We start from the raw sequence: 21,434 nt of genomic DNA on the forward strand, positions 1-21,434 counted from the left end.
GTGGGTACTAGGCTGACGGGCCTAGCTTCCCCCAGCCGTGCATAGTTCTCTGGGTCAATCACAAGCTCTTGTCTTGTTCATTTGTATTGAGGGAGTTAGACTTGATATTTCTTCTATCCAGACCAAATCTTGGAACACAGACCCTATAGCTCCACAGTTGCATTTGCCTCATGACAGAAACCCAAAGTAAATGAACCAAATCGGTTGGGGAACATTTAAAGGATGCAAAGTTTCCATATGCTAGGTGTTGGGGGGCTTTACTCTCTCCCCTGGCTGGCAGCCCCATGAGTGAAGCATTTCACAAGTTGTTCATAAGCTGTTTAATGAGGGTGCCAATTTGTGACATCAAATCTTTCTCCCCTTTGGTGACATTGCTTTTCCTCCTCATGCCAACTAGAATTCAGGGTGGCATAAAGACAAGTTGGTAGACGTGGAAACTCTGACACCCAGGGATTGCCTAAATTTAAACTGGGAGCAAAAATTTCAGTTTCTTGTTTATTAATAATTAAACATTATAGAACTAAGGACAAACCCAGGAAATGGGGCAATTTCACTGATATTTACTCACCTGGTAATAAGCATCCAATTTGTTACTGAGGGAAGAGAGAGAGAGAATACATACCCAACAAACGGAGGAGGAGAAAAAGAACTCCTAGGGCGTAGGACTTGAGTTCAGGGCTGACAGTCCTACATAAAAAGAGATGAAGAGGGAGAAAAACGTTCTTATCACTCCTCCTTAGTTACCAAGCCCACAGTCATTTGCTGCTGCTGCCCATCACACCCCTTCTTTAGACAATTACTAATCACTTTTTTTTATTCCCTGCCTAAATTCTAAAAAAATGACTGCAAGAGCTAAGTTTAGAAATTGAACAGTGTTTCTTTAATAATGAGCTAATCTTATCATTTCCAAGGACTGAATGTATGGTCATAAAGTCTAAAATTAGAGAGATTTAACCTTTGTTGAGGGGAGAAGCAACTTGAGTTGATACAAGATACACATGTGGAAAACAACAGAGAAAAAATAATTCTTTATGCTTTACAAACCAGCTAGGACAATGAACACCTTTGTTATTCTATCAGACTAGAATGTTTTGATATCCCGGATGGACCATTTGAGAAATAATGCATCTATATCACATCAGTACCTTTTAACTTGGGAAGAACCTTCCAATAATCACCGTCCTGTTTTTTTTTTTTTTTTAAATTGATTCAATCTTTCTGGCTTTGGTTTACCCAGAATAGTCCCTTTGAACAATCTTCTTACACATTTTCTAGAACATTCTCAGTAAAATATTTTAAGGAGATGAATGACAGTTGAGTTTTGGAAGTGATGACTGATTCTAGATAGATAGAGCTACACAACCAATAACACAATCTCTTTTGTGTTCATTCAGTACATGCCTTCTCCCCATGAAGTCAAGGATGATTTGCATCTTGCTCATCACTGTGACCTCAGTCCTAGCTCTGTGTCTAGCACATGGCATGTGCTGGGTGAGTATGTAAGTTGGTGGATGGTTGTCTTCAACTTATGACCTCAGGTAGCCCTACTATGGCTTGGTGGTCATCATCATGACTCTCTAGGGGATGGAGGGGGAAGCACATGATTTTGGCTCTTGAAGGATTTGGCTAGGCAGAGTCGTCCAGTGTGGATGGAAGACCCATGCAGTGCAAGGACAGCCTAATAGCTGGTTTTGTAGAAAATAAAGGTTAGGGACAAAGTTACCAACAGGCCATGCAGTACACAGGATGTTTAACTTGTCTATGGACTGAGTGGGTGTCATCCATTCAACAATCCAATAGCATCCATCTAATGACCTACCATTTGGGTTGGGCCTCAGATGTACATGTCTCTGGGTTCTTGGCATGATAGGCCCAAAGTGACTATTAACCAAGAAAAACTACATGTGTGCTATAGACTGACTGTTTTTCCCCAATTCATTCTTTCAAATGTAATCCTCAAGGTTATTGTGGAGTCTTCAAGAGGTGATTTGTCCTGAGGGTGGAAACTTTACAAATGGGATTAATGCCCTTATAGAATAGATATCCCAGAGAGATCCCCTGTCCCTTTTGCCATGTTAGGACACAGAATTTGTCACCTGTGAACTAGGAAGTAGGTCCTTACCAGTTAATCTACTGGTGCCTTGATCTTGAACTCCCTAGTCCTCCATAACTGTGAGAAATAAGTTTCTATTGTTTATAAACTATCATACTCTCCACGGTGTTTTGTTATAGAAACCTGGGAAAAACAAAGAGATTTTTATAATCTCTTCCCCCATTTCTAATATGTTCAGGGAAAACTAAAAATGTGTGATTGTTGGGGAAATACATACTTTTTTAAATTATAAAGAATATGGTATAGGTAAGTAATCCCAAGGCTGTGGGACATGAATTTCTGGCTGATTAAGGCAGACGGCCATACAGTGTCGATGAGGAGATCAGTCTCTCTCTGGACAGAACGCCTACCCTTTTAAATACGTTACAAAATCCAAGTTCCTCAATGTTATCAGCTCCATGGCTACAGTCTTAGCACGTTCATTTGAAGGTTTAACTTGAAAGACACATAAATAAAGGCAAATTCTCCTTATCAAGAAAACATGATGGTATAATGAGCTAGAATATTTATCACTTGAAATTTGATTTCCTTTTAGCTATCGTGTCACTAGGAACAAAGTGAGCAAGGCGCTAAGATCTCTCTTCATATCCTGTTGGGAATCTGGTTCCCATAAGAAATCATTTCTCATGTATTTAGCTATAAAGAAATGGAGGGTTCAGTCTGTTATCGAAAGTTCCAGGCAAGCCCAGGCATGCAGCCTTAGTGTCACAACTTAATGGCTGCTTAACCACACTCTGGTACTTCTATCTGTAAAGGGGGAATGCTAACAATACAATAAAACCAAAGTCCAGGGTTGGCACCAGTATGTGTCAGCTTTCTCCTTGCTCTGGGATGTTATGAGCTCTGTTCTCATGGGTAGGCTTCTGCCTGGCCTAAGAGCAAGCATTTTATTCTGGGCCAGGGTAAAGGCTAAGGCACATCTGGACTGCAGCCCCGACTGCCTGCCTGGAACATCTACAGTGGCAAACTGGACTGGCAAAGTGATGGAATGAAAAACTACCTTGGCCTTTTAACATGCAGGACATGTGCCTCTAAGCATGGAGTTGAGAGGGGACAAGGCCCAGCCCAGGTCCTGGAGGCCATCTGTTGTTGATCTGTTTAAAGGGAATCAGATACTTCCTGCAAAACTCCATGAGCTGTTCATCAAGTTGAAATTTGGAAGTGATTGAGATTTCAACAGACTCTCCCTGTTTGATCAGCAGTCACTACCACCTAGCACCAGAGGCTGGGTTTTTGCAGGAAGTCATGGAGAGACAAGGGACCAGCTACTGCTACTGGAAGTGGTAAGGGTCATTTTTTTCTGCATTGTGTGTGGTGCCTTGTGTGTGTGAATATCACAATATAACATTATGAGAATTTCTAATGAAAAATAAACCACTCATAAGACAGCCACCCTAAACCCATGCATGAGATCTGATGGGTTTTGCCCATATGCATATTATATATAATCATCTTCCATATAGAGTTTTAAATTCAATGGTTCATTTCATAAACACTTTTCACATTCTTAAGAATTTTCATTATTCCGTCGAGTTGCAGTACCATAATTTAACTCACTATTTCAATTCAGGTATTTCTGCTATTATAGTTAACGTTGTAATAAAAGTCTGTCTGTATTGAGCCTTTTTTTCTTGTAGAGAGGTATTTTCTTGAGATAAATGGTGAAGGATGGAGGTAGGGTTTCTGCATAAAAGGGTCTGAATATTTTTATGGCTTCTAATTCACATTGCCATATTATTTTTTTGAAAGGACTGATGCTTTTCAATGTCACCAGCAATATGTGATTTTACTAGTTTGGCCACAGCCTTGCAAAGCACTGGATATGAATTTTTAAAATATATTTTTTTCAAGCTTAGGAAGTATAAAATGGCAATTTGCTATTGTACCCTTGATGCTTCTGCAGTCTTAAGGCCTTGCTAATGACTTTTTAGGTAACATAAGTACTTTGTTATGAATTTTCATAGAAGAGGATTTATACAAAGTCCAAAAAATGTGGTAGGCAGCACAAGATGAATGGAGAAGCCAGGCAAATCAGTTGATGAGGTACATCGACTCAGGGTGCTTCCAAGTATTTCATTCTTACTTTCTTTCCAGCTCTTGGGAAGGCATTGGTTTGCTTATATAGCTGCATCCCAAAAGGTGAGTGTTCAAGTGGCATCTTTTCCTTTGATTCAGGTGGATACTAGGGTTGGGTCAGTTCACTTCTAGATTCCACACACAAAGCTAGATGACTTTTCAAATGACAAATTCACTCAGAATATTGCTGAATGAGTCACCTTTGAAGCACTTCGTCTGCTCCCAGGATGGATCCTGAGTGACAGAATTCTGGATGACTTAGTATGGTATAAAAACCTATTTGTACAAGAAAAGTGACTCCTTGCCTGTCACGAGCCCCTTGGCACAATTATCCCTCACATCTTTATGGCATTTGAACACAGATGGTCTTGATGGGTCACATGCTGTTGCAGGAGGAAAGCTGGACCAGTGACCTCACCCCATAACAGATTATAAAACAGTCTAGGGGAAGGTGGCAGGGCAGGGCTGGACATAGGGACTTGTTTAGTCTAATACCATTTTCCATTTACTCCAACACTGCTCTCTGAACAGATCAATGCAGATTCCTTTTCAGGGTCACCTGCAGAAGCTCTTCCTGGGAAGACATGTGGTCTTCTCCATTGTGCCCTGCTGTCACTTCTTACTCTGAGGTCCCTATTGATTGACTGATTGCAATTATTCCTATTGGCCTATATTCCTTGCTGCGGCCCTATCTCATCTGGCTGTGAGACTCATGTACATGAGTCCAAAAATGTGACACCCTCCGACCCCAAGTGCATGCCAGGTGGAGTGGGGATGGCCCATTAGCTCTCACATCCTCAGGGCTATTTCCACAGCTTACCTGATAAGGATGATGACTGAGGGTGTCTGGGCCATGGCACCAATCATGCTGCAGACGCACATCACACAGAGGAAGGTGAGGAAGGCCTCTTGGCACCCGGGACTGGGGCATTTTCCGGGAACCACGGTCGCATTCTCAGGGGGGATGGTGGTGAGGCACGCACAGCCTGTGAGATTCTGAAAAAGAAAGCATTTAGTGCCTTTTTTTTTTTTAACCTGGGGGTATCTCCAGCTTCCGAATCCAAAGCCATCCATCAGCTAAAGCCGTCATGGCCTAATTATGCAGTCTGTGGCATTCCATTAATTAGGCCTGAATAAACAAGTCAGCTTTTTGAGGAGGCTGCAAAAACAAATGCAAATAAAGGAATACTTATGGGGAGGAGAGTTGATTTTCCTGTCTCCGGTGTTTCATTTCCATTCTCAAGAATCCCTCAATAAGCTGTACCATAGACAAACGTGTTCCCCCCAATACAATTAGAGAGGAAATTGCGTTTCCACAATATGATAAAACATTACCAAATTAACATTGCAATTACTTGCCAATTTGTCTTCTCTTTTATGCGGTTATAATTACACTGAAGTGTATTAAAAGAAGTAAATCAGGTAACCCACACATTGCTGCTGGTTCAGTGCCCAGTGTGGCACTTGGAACAAAGGATGTGCGCTGTCATGCACGAGAGGAGGGAGTTGATGGAAAAGTTCTCCGGTGGCTGAGAAAGCAAAGGGGGCTGAGAGATTCCAGGCAGCTTAGAGAGGCTCCTGGGGAGCAGAGCGGAAGCCCAATGAGATACATTTATTAATATATGATCAGAGAGAAGAAAGAAAAGCGACCGCATTCCATTTGATCTTCCTGGTGATGCTGGCCCAGCCGCCCTGTTCCCAGCACAGCCCTTGCTCACACTCTCTTGCTCACTCGAGGAATTTCTGATGGCAAAGGGAGGAGCAAGGGCTGCAAGAGGCCAAGCTGAGTGCCAAGCCAATTAAAGTTCAATAATAATAGTGCAGAGGCCTTTAATGAATACGGAGTGAAAACAGTCATAAATGATTCATGGATTCCCTTCCCAGGACTGATCGGTCTTCTAAGCACATGCCCAGGTAAATCCTCCTGAGGGTCAAACAAACCCTCTCTGGCTTTTATGGTTCTCCTCCTCTGTTCTTCTCCCCTGCACCCATCCTCCTCTCTTTCTAACCCCCTTCTTTCCACAGATAAGATGCAGAGAAAGTTTTTATTTTTTTAATCCCATGAAGCTATATGTGATGACTTCGGGGGTACCTGTTCCCACCCCTGTCTGCCTGTGCCCCACATGGGGACTTTTATCTGCAGGGTAGAAATGGGGGAAGACTTTGTGTGCTGGGGCTGCATCCTTTCTCCTAAGTGGTCTACCAGAGCAGGCATCTTGGTGCAGCTGGTCCTACCTACAGACCTGAAGAATTTATGGTGATTCCCAGGTGCTGAAGTCTTGCCCCTCTCCCTCTTTGCCTAGAGACTTCCTAGATATTTTACAAAACCCAGTACAGATACTACCTCTCTTTGAGAGGTCTCCTCTGGCTGAGCAGCTCCCTCCCCTTTGCTTGGGACTTTCTGAGCCCAGCCCTCTTTGTCCATCCCTAAGTATAGAGGCCTTTACCTGCCTCCCAGAGGGAATGAGAACTATGGGACAAGGAAGTCCTCAGACAAGTCCCCTGTGCTTTTCAAGATTCTTTCCCCAGCTCAGTGCTGAGAAGTAGTAGAAAAAGCTCAGTAGATAGTTTTAGGATACACGTGTTAGAGGAGAGACTTTCAGTTTTTCTCTTAAGATCAAGATAAGGATATCCACTCTCAGCACTCTTACTCAATATGTCCTGGAAATTTGAGCCAGAGCAAGAGAGAAATAAGAAGAGTATAAATAGGAAAGGAAAAAGTCAAATTAACCCTGTTTGCTACTGCTACACTTTCTATACTTAGAAAACTCTAAAGATTCCACCAAAAGACTCAAAATTGGTAAATTTAGCAAACAGTAATATCCAATGTCAACTTTCAAAAACCATTAGCTAGCTAGCCCAGCATGGTAGCACCCACCCAGAATCCCAGGGATTTGGGAAGCTGGGGCAGAAGCATTCAACTTCGGGGTCAGCCTCTGAAACTTAGAACCTGTCTCTATATAAAAAAATAGAAAAGGGATGGGAATGTGTTTCAGTGGTAGAGTCTCCCCCTGGTTCCATCCCCAGTACCATTAAAAAAAAATTCAGGAGTTTTTCTGCTCACCAATAATGAATTTGCTGAGAAAGTAATCAGGAAAGCAATCCCATTCACAGTAGTCTCAAAAAAAAAAAAAAAAAAAAAAAGACCTGTATCTACAATGACAATCATAAGAAACCAAAGCCACTATAAGGTGAAAGACCTCCCATGTTCATAGAGTGGAAGAATTAATATTGTTAAAATGGCCTTTCAGGGCTGTGGCTCAGTGGTAGAGCGCTTGCCTTCAAGTGTGAGGCACTGGGTTCCATCTTTAACACCACATAAAAATAAAGATATTGTGTCTACCTACAATTAAAAAATATTTTAAAAACATGGCACTTTACCCCAAGCAATCTATAGATTCAATGCAATTCCCATCAAAATACCCATGATTTTTTTTTTTTTTTTTACAGAATGAGAAAAAAATCCTATGGTTTATGTGGAAGGACAAGACTCTGAATAGCTACAGCAACATGGAACAAAAAGACCAATCCTATAGCCATCACAGCATCTGATTTCAAACCTACAGCAGAGATATGGTAACCAAAACGGCATGGTATCAGCACACAGACCAACAGAACCAAATAGAGTACCCAGAATAAGTCCACGCATCTATAGCCAATTGATTCCTGACCAAGGTGCCAAAAACACAAATCAAAGAAAAGACAGCTTATTAAATGGTGCTGAAAAAACTGGATATCCACATGCGGAGGATTGAAACTGAACCTCTATCTCTCACCCCATTCAAAAAAATCAACTCAAAAAAATGGATCTAAGACCTGAAACTTTGAAACTACCTGAAGAAAATGGGGGAAACACTTCAAGATATTGGCAGAGGCAACAATATCCTGAATAGTACTCCAGTAGCTAAGGAAACAAAAGCAAGAATCCATGAAGGTATTAAATGGATTATATGAAGCAAACAAGCAACAGAATGAAGACACAACTACAGAATGGGAGAAAATCTTTGCCAGTTATTCATCTGACAGAAGATGGATATTGAGAATCTATAAAAGAACTCCAAAAACTTAACATCAAAGGAACAAGTAATGCGATCAGAAATGGGCAAAAGATCTAAACAGACACTTCTCAAAAGAAATACAAATGGCCAATAAATTTATGAGAAAATGCTTTATATCAGTAGCCATGAAACTGCAAATCAAAAATACACTGAGGCTCTGTTTCATTCCTCACCCTAGTCTATATTTTATATATATATATATATATTTTATATATATCTTTGCTGGCAAAGATGTAGAGAGAGAAAGAAATCCTTAGACACTGTTGGTAGGGACATAAATTAATATGGCCACTATGGAAAACAGTATGAAGGGTCCTCAAAAAATGAAAAGTAGAATTACCCTATGATCCATCTATACCATTTTTGGATATGCACAGTAAGGAAGTGAAGTCAGCATACAAAAGAGACAACTGCATATCCATGTTTAACGCAAGCATTATTCACAACAGCTAGGACATGGAATCAGCCCATCAACAGGTAACTGGATTAAAAAAACAACAGGCGAATGCATATATACTCATTGAAATATTACTCAGCCATAAAGAAAAATGGAAGCCTGTTACTTGCAGTGAAGGGGATGGAACCAGAGGAAGAAATAAGTGAAATAAGCCAGACACTGAATGACAAATACACATGCTTTCATATGTGGAAGCTTAAAAAACAAAACCAAAGATGACCTCAAGGTAGAAGAGGACCTTTTAGGGAAGAGAAGGGAAGGAAAGGGGGGCAGGGGGAGGGGAGGGCAAAAGACAGTAGAAGGGAGGGTGAATGTGATCCATGTAGTATGTATGTCAAGTCACAGTGAAACTTGTTAATTTGTGTATGTATTAAAAATAATTTTAAAAGAACACATCTGAATGAATTTGCCTCTGCCTTTATCAGGAAGCAAATATAACTTAAAATGCTACCCCTCCCCCTCCCCAGGGGTAAGAACTAGAACCTGTCTCCACCAATGGCACAGCCAGGCTTTCCCAGCTGTTAAGACACATGGCTGCACTTTCTCGTCCGCCCTGCTCTCAGCTTACTCCAACTGGCTTCTGTCCCTACACACATGAATCTGACCATGCTAAGTTCCCCAGTGGGCTCTGTATCCTGGGACCCCGCCACCCATTCCACCCTCCCTGGAGCTCCACACTCTTGTCTCCCAACCCTTCAACTTTTCCATTCTTCATCCATCCATCCTTGCTGGCACCTTCTCCCCTTCCCCATCCTAAACTGCTGGAGCAGCTCAGAGCCCTGGTCTGGCTTTTCTCCCTTCCCACCCTGCGCCCTTTCCCTGGCTGTCCTTTACGTGCTGTGCCATCTTTACCTGCTCAGGACTCCTGTGAACATAAACTGCAGCCCAGATCCCTCCTAGGCCATTGGATATGTCCCTTCCTGACACTTGAGCATGAGGAGGTGTCGGGCTGGGTCTGTACTGTGCGTGTGGCACCACTCTCCCATGTAAGGCTGGGTACTATTCCCCACAGTTTCCTTTCCCACTTGAGGAGAGCTGGACAGGAGAGGGGAACAAGGCAAGATTTAGAAGGTAGGAGCTGCAGATCAGAATATGCCACCCCAGGATATGCCTCTTTTAGCATAAAAGGATCATTTTGAACTGATTTTTGAGAAAAAATGTAGACATAGAAGAAGCTCTGACAACAGAAAAATGACTACTTCAGGAAAGAATTCCATCCCTTGATAGCCAAGAAAGATTGGTTTCCAGACCCCCTGCAGATACCAAAACATGAGGTTATATAAAACCTCTCTATATGTCCTCCCATATACTTTAAATAATCTCTAGGAAACTTATAATACCTAATACAACATAAATGCTTTAAAGAACATGTTTTTAGTACATGTTTAGTACCAACACAGTATTTTCTCCAAATATGTTCTGTGGTTGGTTGAAGCTACTAATAGGAATGGAACTAGATAATAGGGATGGAACTAGATGGAACTAGATCTTGTGTTTTGTTTTTTCTGTTTTTAAATAAAGTTGGCCTTGAACTCCTGAGCTCAAGTGATTCTTCTGCCTCAGCCTCCCGAGCAGCTGGGATATAGGCATACACCATTGCAGTGGCTTCAAAATCTCTGTCTACTGGGGCATCTCCTCTGTACCAGGAAGAGAAAGATGACAAAGTCATCAGACTCTTCCATGGAGAAGGCATCAACCCACACCTGCAAAAACAAAACTTCCCTCACTGACCACTGGCTCTTCCTGGCCACCTCCCCATAACTGGCCTTCCCCATAGGTTTGTTTTAGTGGACAATGGAACTAAAGCCAAAATTCAAAGCCACATCTTTGAGATTCATTCATTTCCTGGATATCCAACCATAACCACGAGGTATATGTAAATCTGTTCTTTTCTTGTTAAATCTGCCTTTGTCACACACATCTGTCTTGGCTGAGAAATTTGAAGGCTGAAGAGAGAGGATCATTTTATCTCCTCTACAAAGTGAAACAGAGGCTACTACTCTGCAAAGGCTGTGGGGTCAGGCACAGGGCTGAAGGTACCAGTCTCTCCTGGCATGCCCTGCAGTGTACCAGCAGTCTCCATGCTCACCTCAAGCAAGCTGGTTCCCAAGATCTCTCCTGAGCAGCCCTTTCCAGGCCTGCTGAGTAGCCACATGGTTACAGCTTCCTGGGCTTTTTCACAAGCTCCAATTTGCCCACCTCTGCTAATTCATCTCACTTCTTCCAGACCCTAATCCCCCAGATTCTCCAGGTTCACATAAGCTCTAATTCCTTATTAAACCCTATCTTTTCATAGCATATGTGGATATTAGTTTCTTGGCCGAACTCTAGCAGATACACATACCCCAGTCACAAATCTCTTCCCACCCAGCAATCAGAGGCTACTGCAGCAACCAGGAGGGTTTGAACGAGGGCAGTATGTGAGGCATACTTAGAATATGATAAATGACAGGAACTGATTATGTTCTGAGAATACCATGGGCTCAGATGGTTAGGTATGCACAGGGAGCAGGCCCCTCTGGGCAGCTATAGTTGTGTTTGACCAAGTACTCAGGAGCTGGGTTCTGACTCAGCCTCTCAGGAGCACTAAGGAATATGATGTGGGTGCTGGAACTCAGTGATCAAGCCCAAACTCTGAACAAACCATGTGACTGGTGAGCTCTGCTTGGCTTAACAAGTAATGAGTAATTGGTACCTCCATACAGTCTAATTTGGTCCCATTACTAGGCTATGGCTCAATAACATCACATTTACCCCCAAAGGGGAAACTGCCTGATCCAAGAAGTAGAAAACCCCTTCTGAAATGGATCCACTCTGGATTTAATCCAGGATCATGCCCCTAATGGAATTAGATAAATGAGATGTCTTTATCTCTTGAGTATGGCTGGCACAATGATTGCACAGCCCTGTCTAGATGAGCTAAATGTAGCATTTAGCTGATGTCCCATGAATGGAGTGAGGAAACAGCAGGGTTAAACTGCCATGGGTTTGCAGCCAAGACCAAGGAGAGCAGAGCTGGGGAGGGGGTCTAAGCAAATCTGAGCAAGAACAGTGCTGTGGTCTGTGTCCAATGCATGATTGTGTCCTTCCAAAATTTGTGTTGAAACCTAATCACCAAGGTGATGGAAGCTGGGAGTGAGGCTTGTGGGAGGTGATCAGGTCACAGGGGCAGAGCCCTCATGAATGGGATTTGTGCTCTTATAAAAGAAACCTGGAGAAGTGACTTTCCCCTTCCACCATGTGATGCAGTGAGAAGAACCAGGAAATGCGCCCACACTACATGTTCAGTCTGACAACGCCTGGATCTTGGACTTCCCAGCCTCCAGAACTGGGAGAAATAAGTTCCTGTTGTTTGCAAGCCCCCCTTGCCCTAGTTTATAGTATTTTATAGCAGCCTGAATAGATAAAGATAGGAAAACCCAAAATCAACTACAGAAACGAGGCATCAGTTGGGTTAATTCCAGAAGAGAAGTTAGAGAACAGCATATGACCAGTGAAGACGTCTGCTGGTCAGTGTCAGACAAGAATATCTAAGAATCCAAAATGTTCCAAACTCTGAAATTTTTTGAGGGCTGATATGATGTCACAAGTGGAAAATTCCATACTTAACCTCAGGTGATGGGTTGCAGTCAAAACATGGGTGCACGGCAGTATATTTAGCATCCCTTCCAGCCCTCTGCAGCTAAGATGTGTCTTTTTTGTTATGTATATTTTATTCATATCTCATTATGCATATAAAAATATTCCAAAATCTGAAAAAAAAAATCCTAAATCCGAAATTTCCAAAAAAGGGCTTTCAAATAAGGGATACTTAACCTGTGATGGGAATTGTCTACTTGGTATGTTGATGGGTCATTGAACGGGGGACAAAGGTGGAAGGGAGAGTCATTTTCTCCTTCTTACACATTTTTGAAATTTTGAAACATGTAAATGCTTTATTAAAAAATTAAGGGGCTGGGGTTGTGGCTCAGCAATAGAGTACTTGCCTAGAACATTTGAGGTCCCGGGTACGATCCTCAGCACCACATAAAAATAAAATAAACAAAATAAAGGTGTTGTGTCCAACTACAACTAAAAAATAAATATTAAAAAAATAAAAATTCTGTAACACTAAAAAATGAAATCCATGAAAGAAGAGCACGCCACTTAAAACTGTACTCATGTTCCACATCCAATCATTAATGTAAATTGTGAAATGGCTCTATTCACATGCAATGATGGGGATAAATAATTACAAGACAGCTAGAGACCATAAATATAGAAAAATTATTCTCTGGAATATTGGATTTGTTTTCTATTGATGAAGGAAATTTGTAAGCACATTATTTTGACAGCTCATATTATAAGAACAAGATACATACCAGCAGTGTTTCAAAAACACTGACAAATAAAGTTGTTTTAGTTTTGTTCCCCCACATTCAATACTGATGGATCAATTCCTAGTAACGGTGCACATAAAATGAACTGCTGGGTTGCAAGCATCCTTTTCTAAGGGGATGGTAGGGTGGGGATGGATGCTATTTGTCACAGTGTGCTGTAAACACCTGAAAGGTCAGGGGTCACCCTCGATGTTCCGGAGCACTGTCCTTGTCCTCCTGTACAGCGCTGAGTTACCAGGTAGAAGAGATGATTTCTACTAACTGCCAGGCCCGGTCCTGGCGTCCAGGAGGGGAGCCCGCCACAGCAGTGCTGACACAGGCCACTCCGTGCTGTTTCTTGACTGGAAGATCTTTGCTCTTTTGTATACTTGCCAACCTAATCTCTGAGTGGCAAAGGAGTGGTGACATCACCCCAACAGAGTGGGGTATCTTCCTGAGAACGATGTTATGCTCCCATGTGTTATTTCTGGATTCTTTCATGATTCACGGAAGCTCCTCAGACTTTCCCCTGGCATTTGTTACTGTCGTTGTAGCTTGGAATGCATCACCTCATTGGCCCAGCCCAAGATGGCATTTCTAGGCAAAGACCTCAGATACCGTCACAAAGAACATGAGTGACTGCCCACTTGAGGCAGAGAGGTTACTGAAAAACCACAAGAAGTACATTCTCTTCTTCCTTCGTAGGTCACTGGCTGCAGTATCATGGCCAGGGAGAAAAATTCTGAGATAAAAGTAAGACTTCAGTTCACCTTTCACTCCTAACCTATAGCCCACGAGCAGGAGCACATCTTGTCAGAGCTTAAGGATCAGAGGGGCAGGGGGAAGGGACCCTGAGGGGCAGAAAGGCTCACTCTCTCCAGCCACCTCAGAGCACAGAAAGGTGAAGGGCTGGACTGTGGCTCAGAATGAACAGTGGGCTCCACCACTGTTTCTCCCGACTTCAAATTCCACCTATACCATGAGGTTCAAACCTCCATGTCCCCGTTGATCCACAATCCATGTGGCAATGTCCTTAGAGGCCTGGACACCAGGAAAGTCCCTGCTTACTCTTTATGAGGAAGGCCTGGTCCTGGGGAAAATGTCCATTCCCTCCTTTGTGGGTCCACCTTACCCAAACCAATTTCTACCCTAACAGACAGAACCCCACAAGTTCACTATCTAGCTACTATCTTCTCTATGTCAATGTGACCACCTGTCCTTCAATGGTACTTTTTAAAAACAAAAAAGCCTTTCTTTATTGGAAAAATAATGCATGATCAATTTTAGAGAATTCTGACACATAGAACATCTGAAATAAAAAAAAAAATTAGTTTCTAACCAGAGGTAGCCATCTATAAGCAGTTGGCTATGTACCTGTCCAATGTTTCTTCAATGCAAAGATAGACGTATATTTAGATTTTCCTTTTTCCTTACTGAAAGATTTTTCTTCCATGCTCTATGCACTGTTTTATACTGTGTTCTTTTACCATAGCTATATTGTAAAGCCAGGCTGAGTGTCACTTTTGGGTGCCCCTTGAATGTAACTCCATGAATGTGTTATACCTCGTTTTATCATCAACATGGGCTCCTTACGTTATTTACCTCTACAGCTATGCTTCCCAGGACAGGGCCTGCAGTGCATCAGGTGTCCTGATAGGGTGTGACTTCAGAGTATTCACAAAGCCCTTCTGAAATGTTGCACACACTTAAGTCAGTTCTGGACACATGGGGCCAGGCTATGTGAGAGGGTTTCATAAGCCCTAAGCCTTTGGGGCTAGACTGGAAACATTATAAATAAGAAACGTGGTTGGGAGGTAGGGGCAGCTGGTGATGCAGACTGCAGCTAAGTGTACAGCACATGTCTTGCCCAAGGGACCAGTCACTTCTCAGCTCCTCCAACCACTGCCCTACGTGGGCAAAGGACCCATTGGCTATCTTCCAACTTTCTCAGAGGCACCATAAGTCCAGAACCACAGATCTTTAGGGCAGATATGAAGTACATGCCCCTTGTACTGTGATAGGTGGGCATGGTTGACTCTCCAGACCGGGTTCTGTTGTAGGCTAACACAATGAGAAGGAAAAGAAGACTGAAGGATGATTATTCAGGGGTAGCTCAGGGCTCCACCTGTTTCTAGAAAGATAAGAATTTCAGAACTTGTCTCATTCCTACTTTTAGAGCAGTAACTTAAAGAGGGGATGATCATGCTTCTCAGAGACACCCAGCAATATCTTGAGACATCTGTGACTGTCAGAAGAACTTGGAAGTCTTCAGGGGAGCATCTGGAAGGTAGAGTTCAGGGATGCTGCCGAAGATCCTATAGTGAGTTCATAGGGCAGCCTCCCATGGCAAAGAACGATCAGACCCCAAATGTCAATAATACCAAGGTTGAGCAACTGTGGATTAGAACAGTGGTTTCCAAGCTGGGTTACAAGTCTAAAATACTGGGGAGGGCTTGAAAAAAGTACTGATGCTAGGGTCTTATTCCAATACAAGGAACGCAGAATCTCTGAGCAGAGCCTCCCATTTTAAAAGCTCCCATAAGAATCTAACACGTAGCCAGAACTGACACCTGCAATATAGAATGGTGAGTCCCCTGTGTTCTGGCAGAGTGGAGTCATCCTCCTCCCTGCATAGGACCTAGTTGGCACTTTGCTAAAACAAGCACTCAATAAATATTTGTTGCCTGGCTGGGGGATGGATTAGTCATCTATCATTAGTACCCTACAAACTGCTGTGCTGAACTCCTATTGACTTTCCACATTCTATTGGTGGCTGATATAAGCTTTTTTTTTTTAAGTCAATTATTCAGTACATCAAAAGGATACAACTCCCAGCAGTCAGTCAGCAGCGAACTAACACGCTTTCTGTTGGAATAATTACTTCTGAAAGTGAAAGGTATGGAAACAATCTGGACAATATATTCATGCCAAAGGAAGCTTGCAAAATTAACTTGCAATCTTTTTGTCACCCTTCCTGGTCATATGCAATGAGCAGAATTAGAAATCGTATATTAAATGTGGTCCTGGAAACTTTTATTGCTATCACTCAAGAAGATATGAAAGAAGAAAATTAAAACCAACAACAACAACAACAAAAAAAAATCTTAACCAAGGTAGGAAGGGAAAACTAATATAAAGAAAATGCTAATGCTGACCAGATTTCCCGACAATCAGAATTATTTGATTGACCTATTCACATCTAATCTAGTTACGGGAAATTCTTTCTTTTTTTTTTCTTTCTTTCTTTTTTTTTATTGGTTGTTCAAAACATTACATAGTTCTTGATATATCATATTTCACACTTTGATTCAAGTGGGTTATGAACTCCCATTTTTACCCCGTATACAGATTGCAGCATCACATCGGTTACACATCCACTGATTTACATACTGACATACTCATGTCTGTTGTATTCTGCTGCCTTTCCTATCCTCTACTATCCCCCCTCCCCTCCCCTCCCCTCCTCTCTTCTCTCTCTACCCCCCTACTGTAATTCATTTCTCCCCCTTGTATTATTTTTTCCCTTTCCCCTCGCTTCCTCTTGTATGTAATTTTGTATAACCCTAAGGGTCTCCTTCCATTTCCAAGCAATTTCCCTTCTCTCTCCCTTTCCCTCCCACCTCTCATCCCTGTTTAATGTTAGTCATCTTCTCATGCTCTTCTTCCCTACTCTGTTCTTAGTTACTCTCCTTATATCAAAGAAGACATTTGGCATTTGTTTTTTAGGGATTGGCTAGCTTCACTTAGCATAATCTGCTCTAATGCCATCCATTTCCCTCCAAATTCTATAATTTTGTCATTTTTTAATGCAGAGTAATACTCCATTGTGTATAAATGCCACATTTTTTTTATCCATTCGTCTATTGAAGGGCATCTAGGTTGCTTCCACAGTCTTGCTATTGTGAATTGTGCTGCTATGAACATCGATGTAGCAGTGTCCCTGTAGCATGCTCTTTTTAGGTCTTTAATATCTAGAATCAACAAATGGGACTTGCTCAAACTAAAAAGTTTTTTCTCAGCAAAAGAAACAATAAGAGAGGTAAATAGGGAGCCTACATCATGGGAACAAATCTTTACTCCTCACACTTCAGATAGAGCCCTAATATCCAGAGTATACAAAGAACTCAAAAAATTAGACAATAAGATAACAAATAACCCAATCAATAAATGGGCCAAGGACCTGAACAGACACTTCTCAGAGGAGGACATACAATCAACAAGTACATGAAAAAATGCTCACCATCTCTAGCAGTCAGAGAAATGCAAATCAAAACCACCCTAAGATATCATCTCACTCCAGTAAGATTGGCAGCCATTATGAAGTCAAACAACGACAAGTGCTGGCGAGGATGTGGGGAAAAGGGTACACCTGTACATTGTTGGTGGGACTGCAAATTGGTGCAGCCAATTTGGAAAGCAGTATGGAGATTCCTGGGAAAGATGGGAATGGAACCACCATTTGACCCAGCTATTCCCCTTACGGGAAATTCTTAACAAGTCTTGATGGAAGCTATAAGGTGGGAAGAAATGAGAAAGGATAAAGCTGTTAGTCTGGACACTGGTACCATCCAATCCATCTGCCTTCGGGCTGTGTACAGTGTTGTTGTCACCTGTCACCTCTCTCAGGTCAGCATGGGGCTCCAGCTGGACAGTTAGGAAGTCTGAGACCTTGGTCCAGAGCGCTGCTGGTACTAGGAATGCAAGGGTCCACAACAGAGTCCCCATTCTTGGAGCTTAGTGAGGGATACATTGCAGCAAATCAGCCTGTAGGACAGGTGGGGTAGGAGCCTTGCAAGGTGAGAACAGGTATAGGGACAGTCAGCAGCAAGAGCACCAACACAGACTTGGAAAAGATGATGAGGTAGGAGGTGTCCTGGCAGAGGGCAAGCCCCAGTGAATAAAACAGGGCCCAGACAGGGAGGATTCCTGTGGGTGTAAGGAATAGCACATGCAAAGATCCTGGGGGAAAGGGAGAGCGTGGTGTGTGTGTGTGTGGGGGGGGCTTGAAGCAGTTCCACTTAGCAAGTGCTTCTTTAAAAGGCAGAAGGGAGGTTAAGCCTGAAAGAGTAGCCAGGGCCAGGTGGAGGCTGACTGCCCTGATTGTGGACAGCATGTATGTAGAGGTTGTTTTAAGGGAGAATAAAGAAGAGGATCCTAAAAGGGGGGAGTCCCAGAATGCAGAGAAAGACACCAGGTGTGGCATGGAGAAAACTGTGTTCTACCACTTTCTAGTGTGTGACCTTGGTGGGTGACTGGCCTCATATATAGGAAGAAACTAAAAAAGGAGTCAGACTTCCCAAGGTGGGAATGAATGAAATCACATAGACAGGATGGAGGGCTGGGGACAAGGACTAATGAAATCTAGGGGAGTGTGGCTGGGTCCACCCCCGGAAAAGTGGAGACCTCCTAGGGGACAGTGAGAGAACCAATGTGGAAAGGGCCAAGGGGTATGGGAGACCAGGAAGCCTTTCTCTTGCAGCGGAGTCTCCTTAAGAGCTCAGAAACCAAGAAAGAAAAAGGAGGGGAGGGAGGGGGAGAAGATGGGAGCTAATGTACCAGGAATATAATCTACCACTTTGGGCATTTTTTCAAAATACTGCAGCTGAGATTTAAAAGATTCAAATTGCTTTTTGCTCATTTTTGGATGTCATCCTGAGATTCCTTTGACTCTGGGCCAAGCTGCCATGGGCCATGAGTGACACATGAAAGGCCCTGTTACCTGGCCTGGAACAGTCTGCCTATGAAGCCAGCCACTATGGAAAGTTTTATGATTGTGATTATTTTTAAGGCAAGACTATGGCAAGGACCCCTTTCCAGGAGAAACATGGCTCTGTGTCCCCCAAATCCCTCATCCACCCGTTGGAAGCCAAGGCATGTAGAGATGTGTCTCCATGAGGGGGAAAGGGTGCCCTGACTGCCACCCCAGCCCGGGGACCTGGTGTTTTCCTCACCTTGCAATTGCCTAGAAACCAGCTCCCTGCCTTGCACAGCAGACAGTGGGAGGCCTCCAAAAACGTGAATGAAAGGCAAGTGTCTGGGGAATAAATGACATGTCCAGAGGTGAGCAGAGGAGCCTGCCATCTCCTAATTGCATTCCACAGCTCTGCTGTTTCAGCAGCTGGAAGCAGCCATGGTCCCCGTGAGGCTTTTACTCAATAATCCTCTCGTCCATGCAAGATCAGGGCAAACACAACTTTTAAGACGATTTTTGGTGAGTGCGGTCCCTGAAATAAAGACTTGTTTGGTCTCAGGCTACACTGAGTCGATTTAATTCTTTAAAAAGGACAATAACTGATGCTGATTTATTATAGAACTCTTTGGATATTAAAATGTTAATGAAATTGTTGCTATGAAAAATAATAGCTTGTGTTTTTACTTTAACCATTCTCAAGGCCCTGATCCTTTTTTAATACTTATTTCCAGTCATATAAAGAAAATGCTTTGTCATCTAATTTAAAAATCAGTTCCTCCCCCGACCCCTGCAGCCCCCACCCCATGGTGATTTATTTTCTCTATAGAAAATGTTAATAGCTGGCCAGGAATCTAAATGTTAAAAGCAAGGAAGAAACGGAATCTTTGAAAATGAAAATAAATGATCCATTTTTCTTCTTTGGGAGAGATTGCTGCTCTTGGAAGACACAGGATGTGGGAGGGGGAGGGAAGGAGTGATTTCAGCTCTGAGTTCTGCAAAAGCAGCCACTTGGCCTTCGTGTTTTCCTCACCACCTGTGCATTGTATAGGCATTTCCAATGCACACCTGGGTGATGATGGCCCTTCTCAAGGAACCTAAAGATCAGAGACAATGGCACTTCTAGTATATCACTGCAGAAGAGCCTCCAGGAAAGAACAGGTGCCACAAGATGAGAACTCCAAAGAGAAAAGGGGCTGTCTCTAAAGAGGGGAATTTGAATAGGGTATTGAGGGGCAAGTAGGAGTTGTCCAACTAGAGGAGAAGTACCAAAAATGTTGTATGGAGGAAGCTGAGTATCACAAACAGAAGGGAAGTGCAGAATCCCTTCGGGAAGACACATAAGAACCAGGCTCAGTGCCCAGCCCTGACAGAATAGAGCACTTTGAAAACTCATCTGCAGGCTGAGAAAAATCCTTCCAGCCGCAGTGTATAAGACAGAGCAGAGGAGGCCATCCTGGGAGTCCACACGGTCCAAGCAAGACATGTGAAGGGCCTGCACCCGGACAGCATGTGGGTACAGAAGGGCAGGTGCCAGAGACATCTGGAAGATGGGATCAACACGACTGTGTGGCCAGTCACATAGCATATCGTGTTTTAGTGCAGTGAATGTGGAAGTCTTCAGGCTGACAGCCAACTGTTAGATTCACACTGAGAAGGAAAAAGAAAAAAAGAAAAACTGGTGGGAAGATAGAAAAGGTAGGAAACATCTAATTGGGAAGAAAAAGGCAAAAGAAACTTAAGTGGAGAAGAGGTTGAACTAAAGTCAGGTCTGGAAGAGGTTTTCCCTGACAAATGTTTTTCGGTTCTTTCTTTACATACTTCTGGTGATGGAGAGCTCACTACATCTGCAGACAGCCTATTTCACTGACTCCCTTTGCCAGGGCCTCAAGCCACAGTCTTTTCTTCTGGCTTTGAAATGCACGGCTTGCTTTGAAGTCTTACTCTCAGGTGCTCTGTGAAGCTTCTTGGAAACCCACTTGAGTTAGCAAGAAGGTCTGAGAGCTGGTTTCTCTTCTCATCCTTCTGATGGAGGATCCTTCACTGCAGCAGGGCAGAGGCTCAGAAAAAGCCACAGTAAAGGAGAACAGCATATGTGGAACACCTGGAGTGGCTGCTCCTATCCCTGATCTCAGATAGGAAGCTCCTCTGGCTCTCTGAGCCCCTGCCCTCTCCCCTCCATCAGGAGCTCTCCCTTACCGTGCTGTTGCAGCCCGCAAAGCAGGCCGACAGGTAGGTGATGCCGTCTGCCCCACACACTGGAGTGAAGGAGTCGGTTTGGCATTCGCAGTTCTTATTGCAGGGTGAATAGGGATCCAGGGCAGAGCCACGAGCTGAGCTGCAAGAGAGAGGACAAATGGCACCCATTCACAACAAGTCGATTTGTGACGGGATGCCCCCACTGACAGGGTCTGCCCACTGCTGTGTGAGTCACTCTTGCTTATGGAAGTTTCCCCTGGCATCTGCATCCTCTTCCTCTTCCCATCTAGCCCTTCTTGTCCTGCAAGGACCAGCCCAGAACCACTGTTGAGAGCTACACAGGGTGCAGGATGGGCATCTGGCTGGGTAGCAACAGAGTCCAGCTCCAGCTCCTCTCAGGAAGCCAGGAGGAGAAAACATTCCCATCACATGTGTCCATGGGCTAGTGGCAGCTGGGACTCAGCTCAGGGCTACACCGTCCACA

At 43.3% G+C, this 21,434-nt stretch overlaps 1 protein-coding gene across 2 annotated transcripts in view; it reads right to left on the reverse strand.

The window, feature by feature from the left end:
- Positions 1–21,434, reverse strand: part of SLCO3A1 (solute carrier organic anion transporter family member 3A1) — a 298,287-nt gene that overhangs the window by 19,636 nt on the left and 257,217 nt on the right. For both annotated transcript variants that reach the window (XM_081291314.1, XM_081291313.1), the window contains exons 7-9: positions 20,951–21,089; positions 5,010–5,185; positions 623–687 (exon numbers count right to left, since the gene is read on the reverse strand). In XM_081291314.1, the coding sequence (XP_081147440.1) occupies positions 623–687; positions 5,010–5,185; positions 20,951–21,089 (380 nt within the window). The remainder of the gene's footprint in view (positions 1–622; positions 688–5,009; positions 5,186–20,950; positions 21,090–21,434) is intronic.

Source organism: Spermophilus citellus (genome assembly GCF_964194105.1).
Source record: "Spermophilus citellus genome assembly, chromosome: 4".
In the NCBI taxonomy this organism is placed as follows: Eukaryota; Metazoa; Chordata; class Mammalia; order Rodentia; family Sciuridae; genus Spermophilus; species Spermophilus citellus.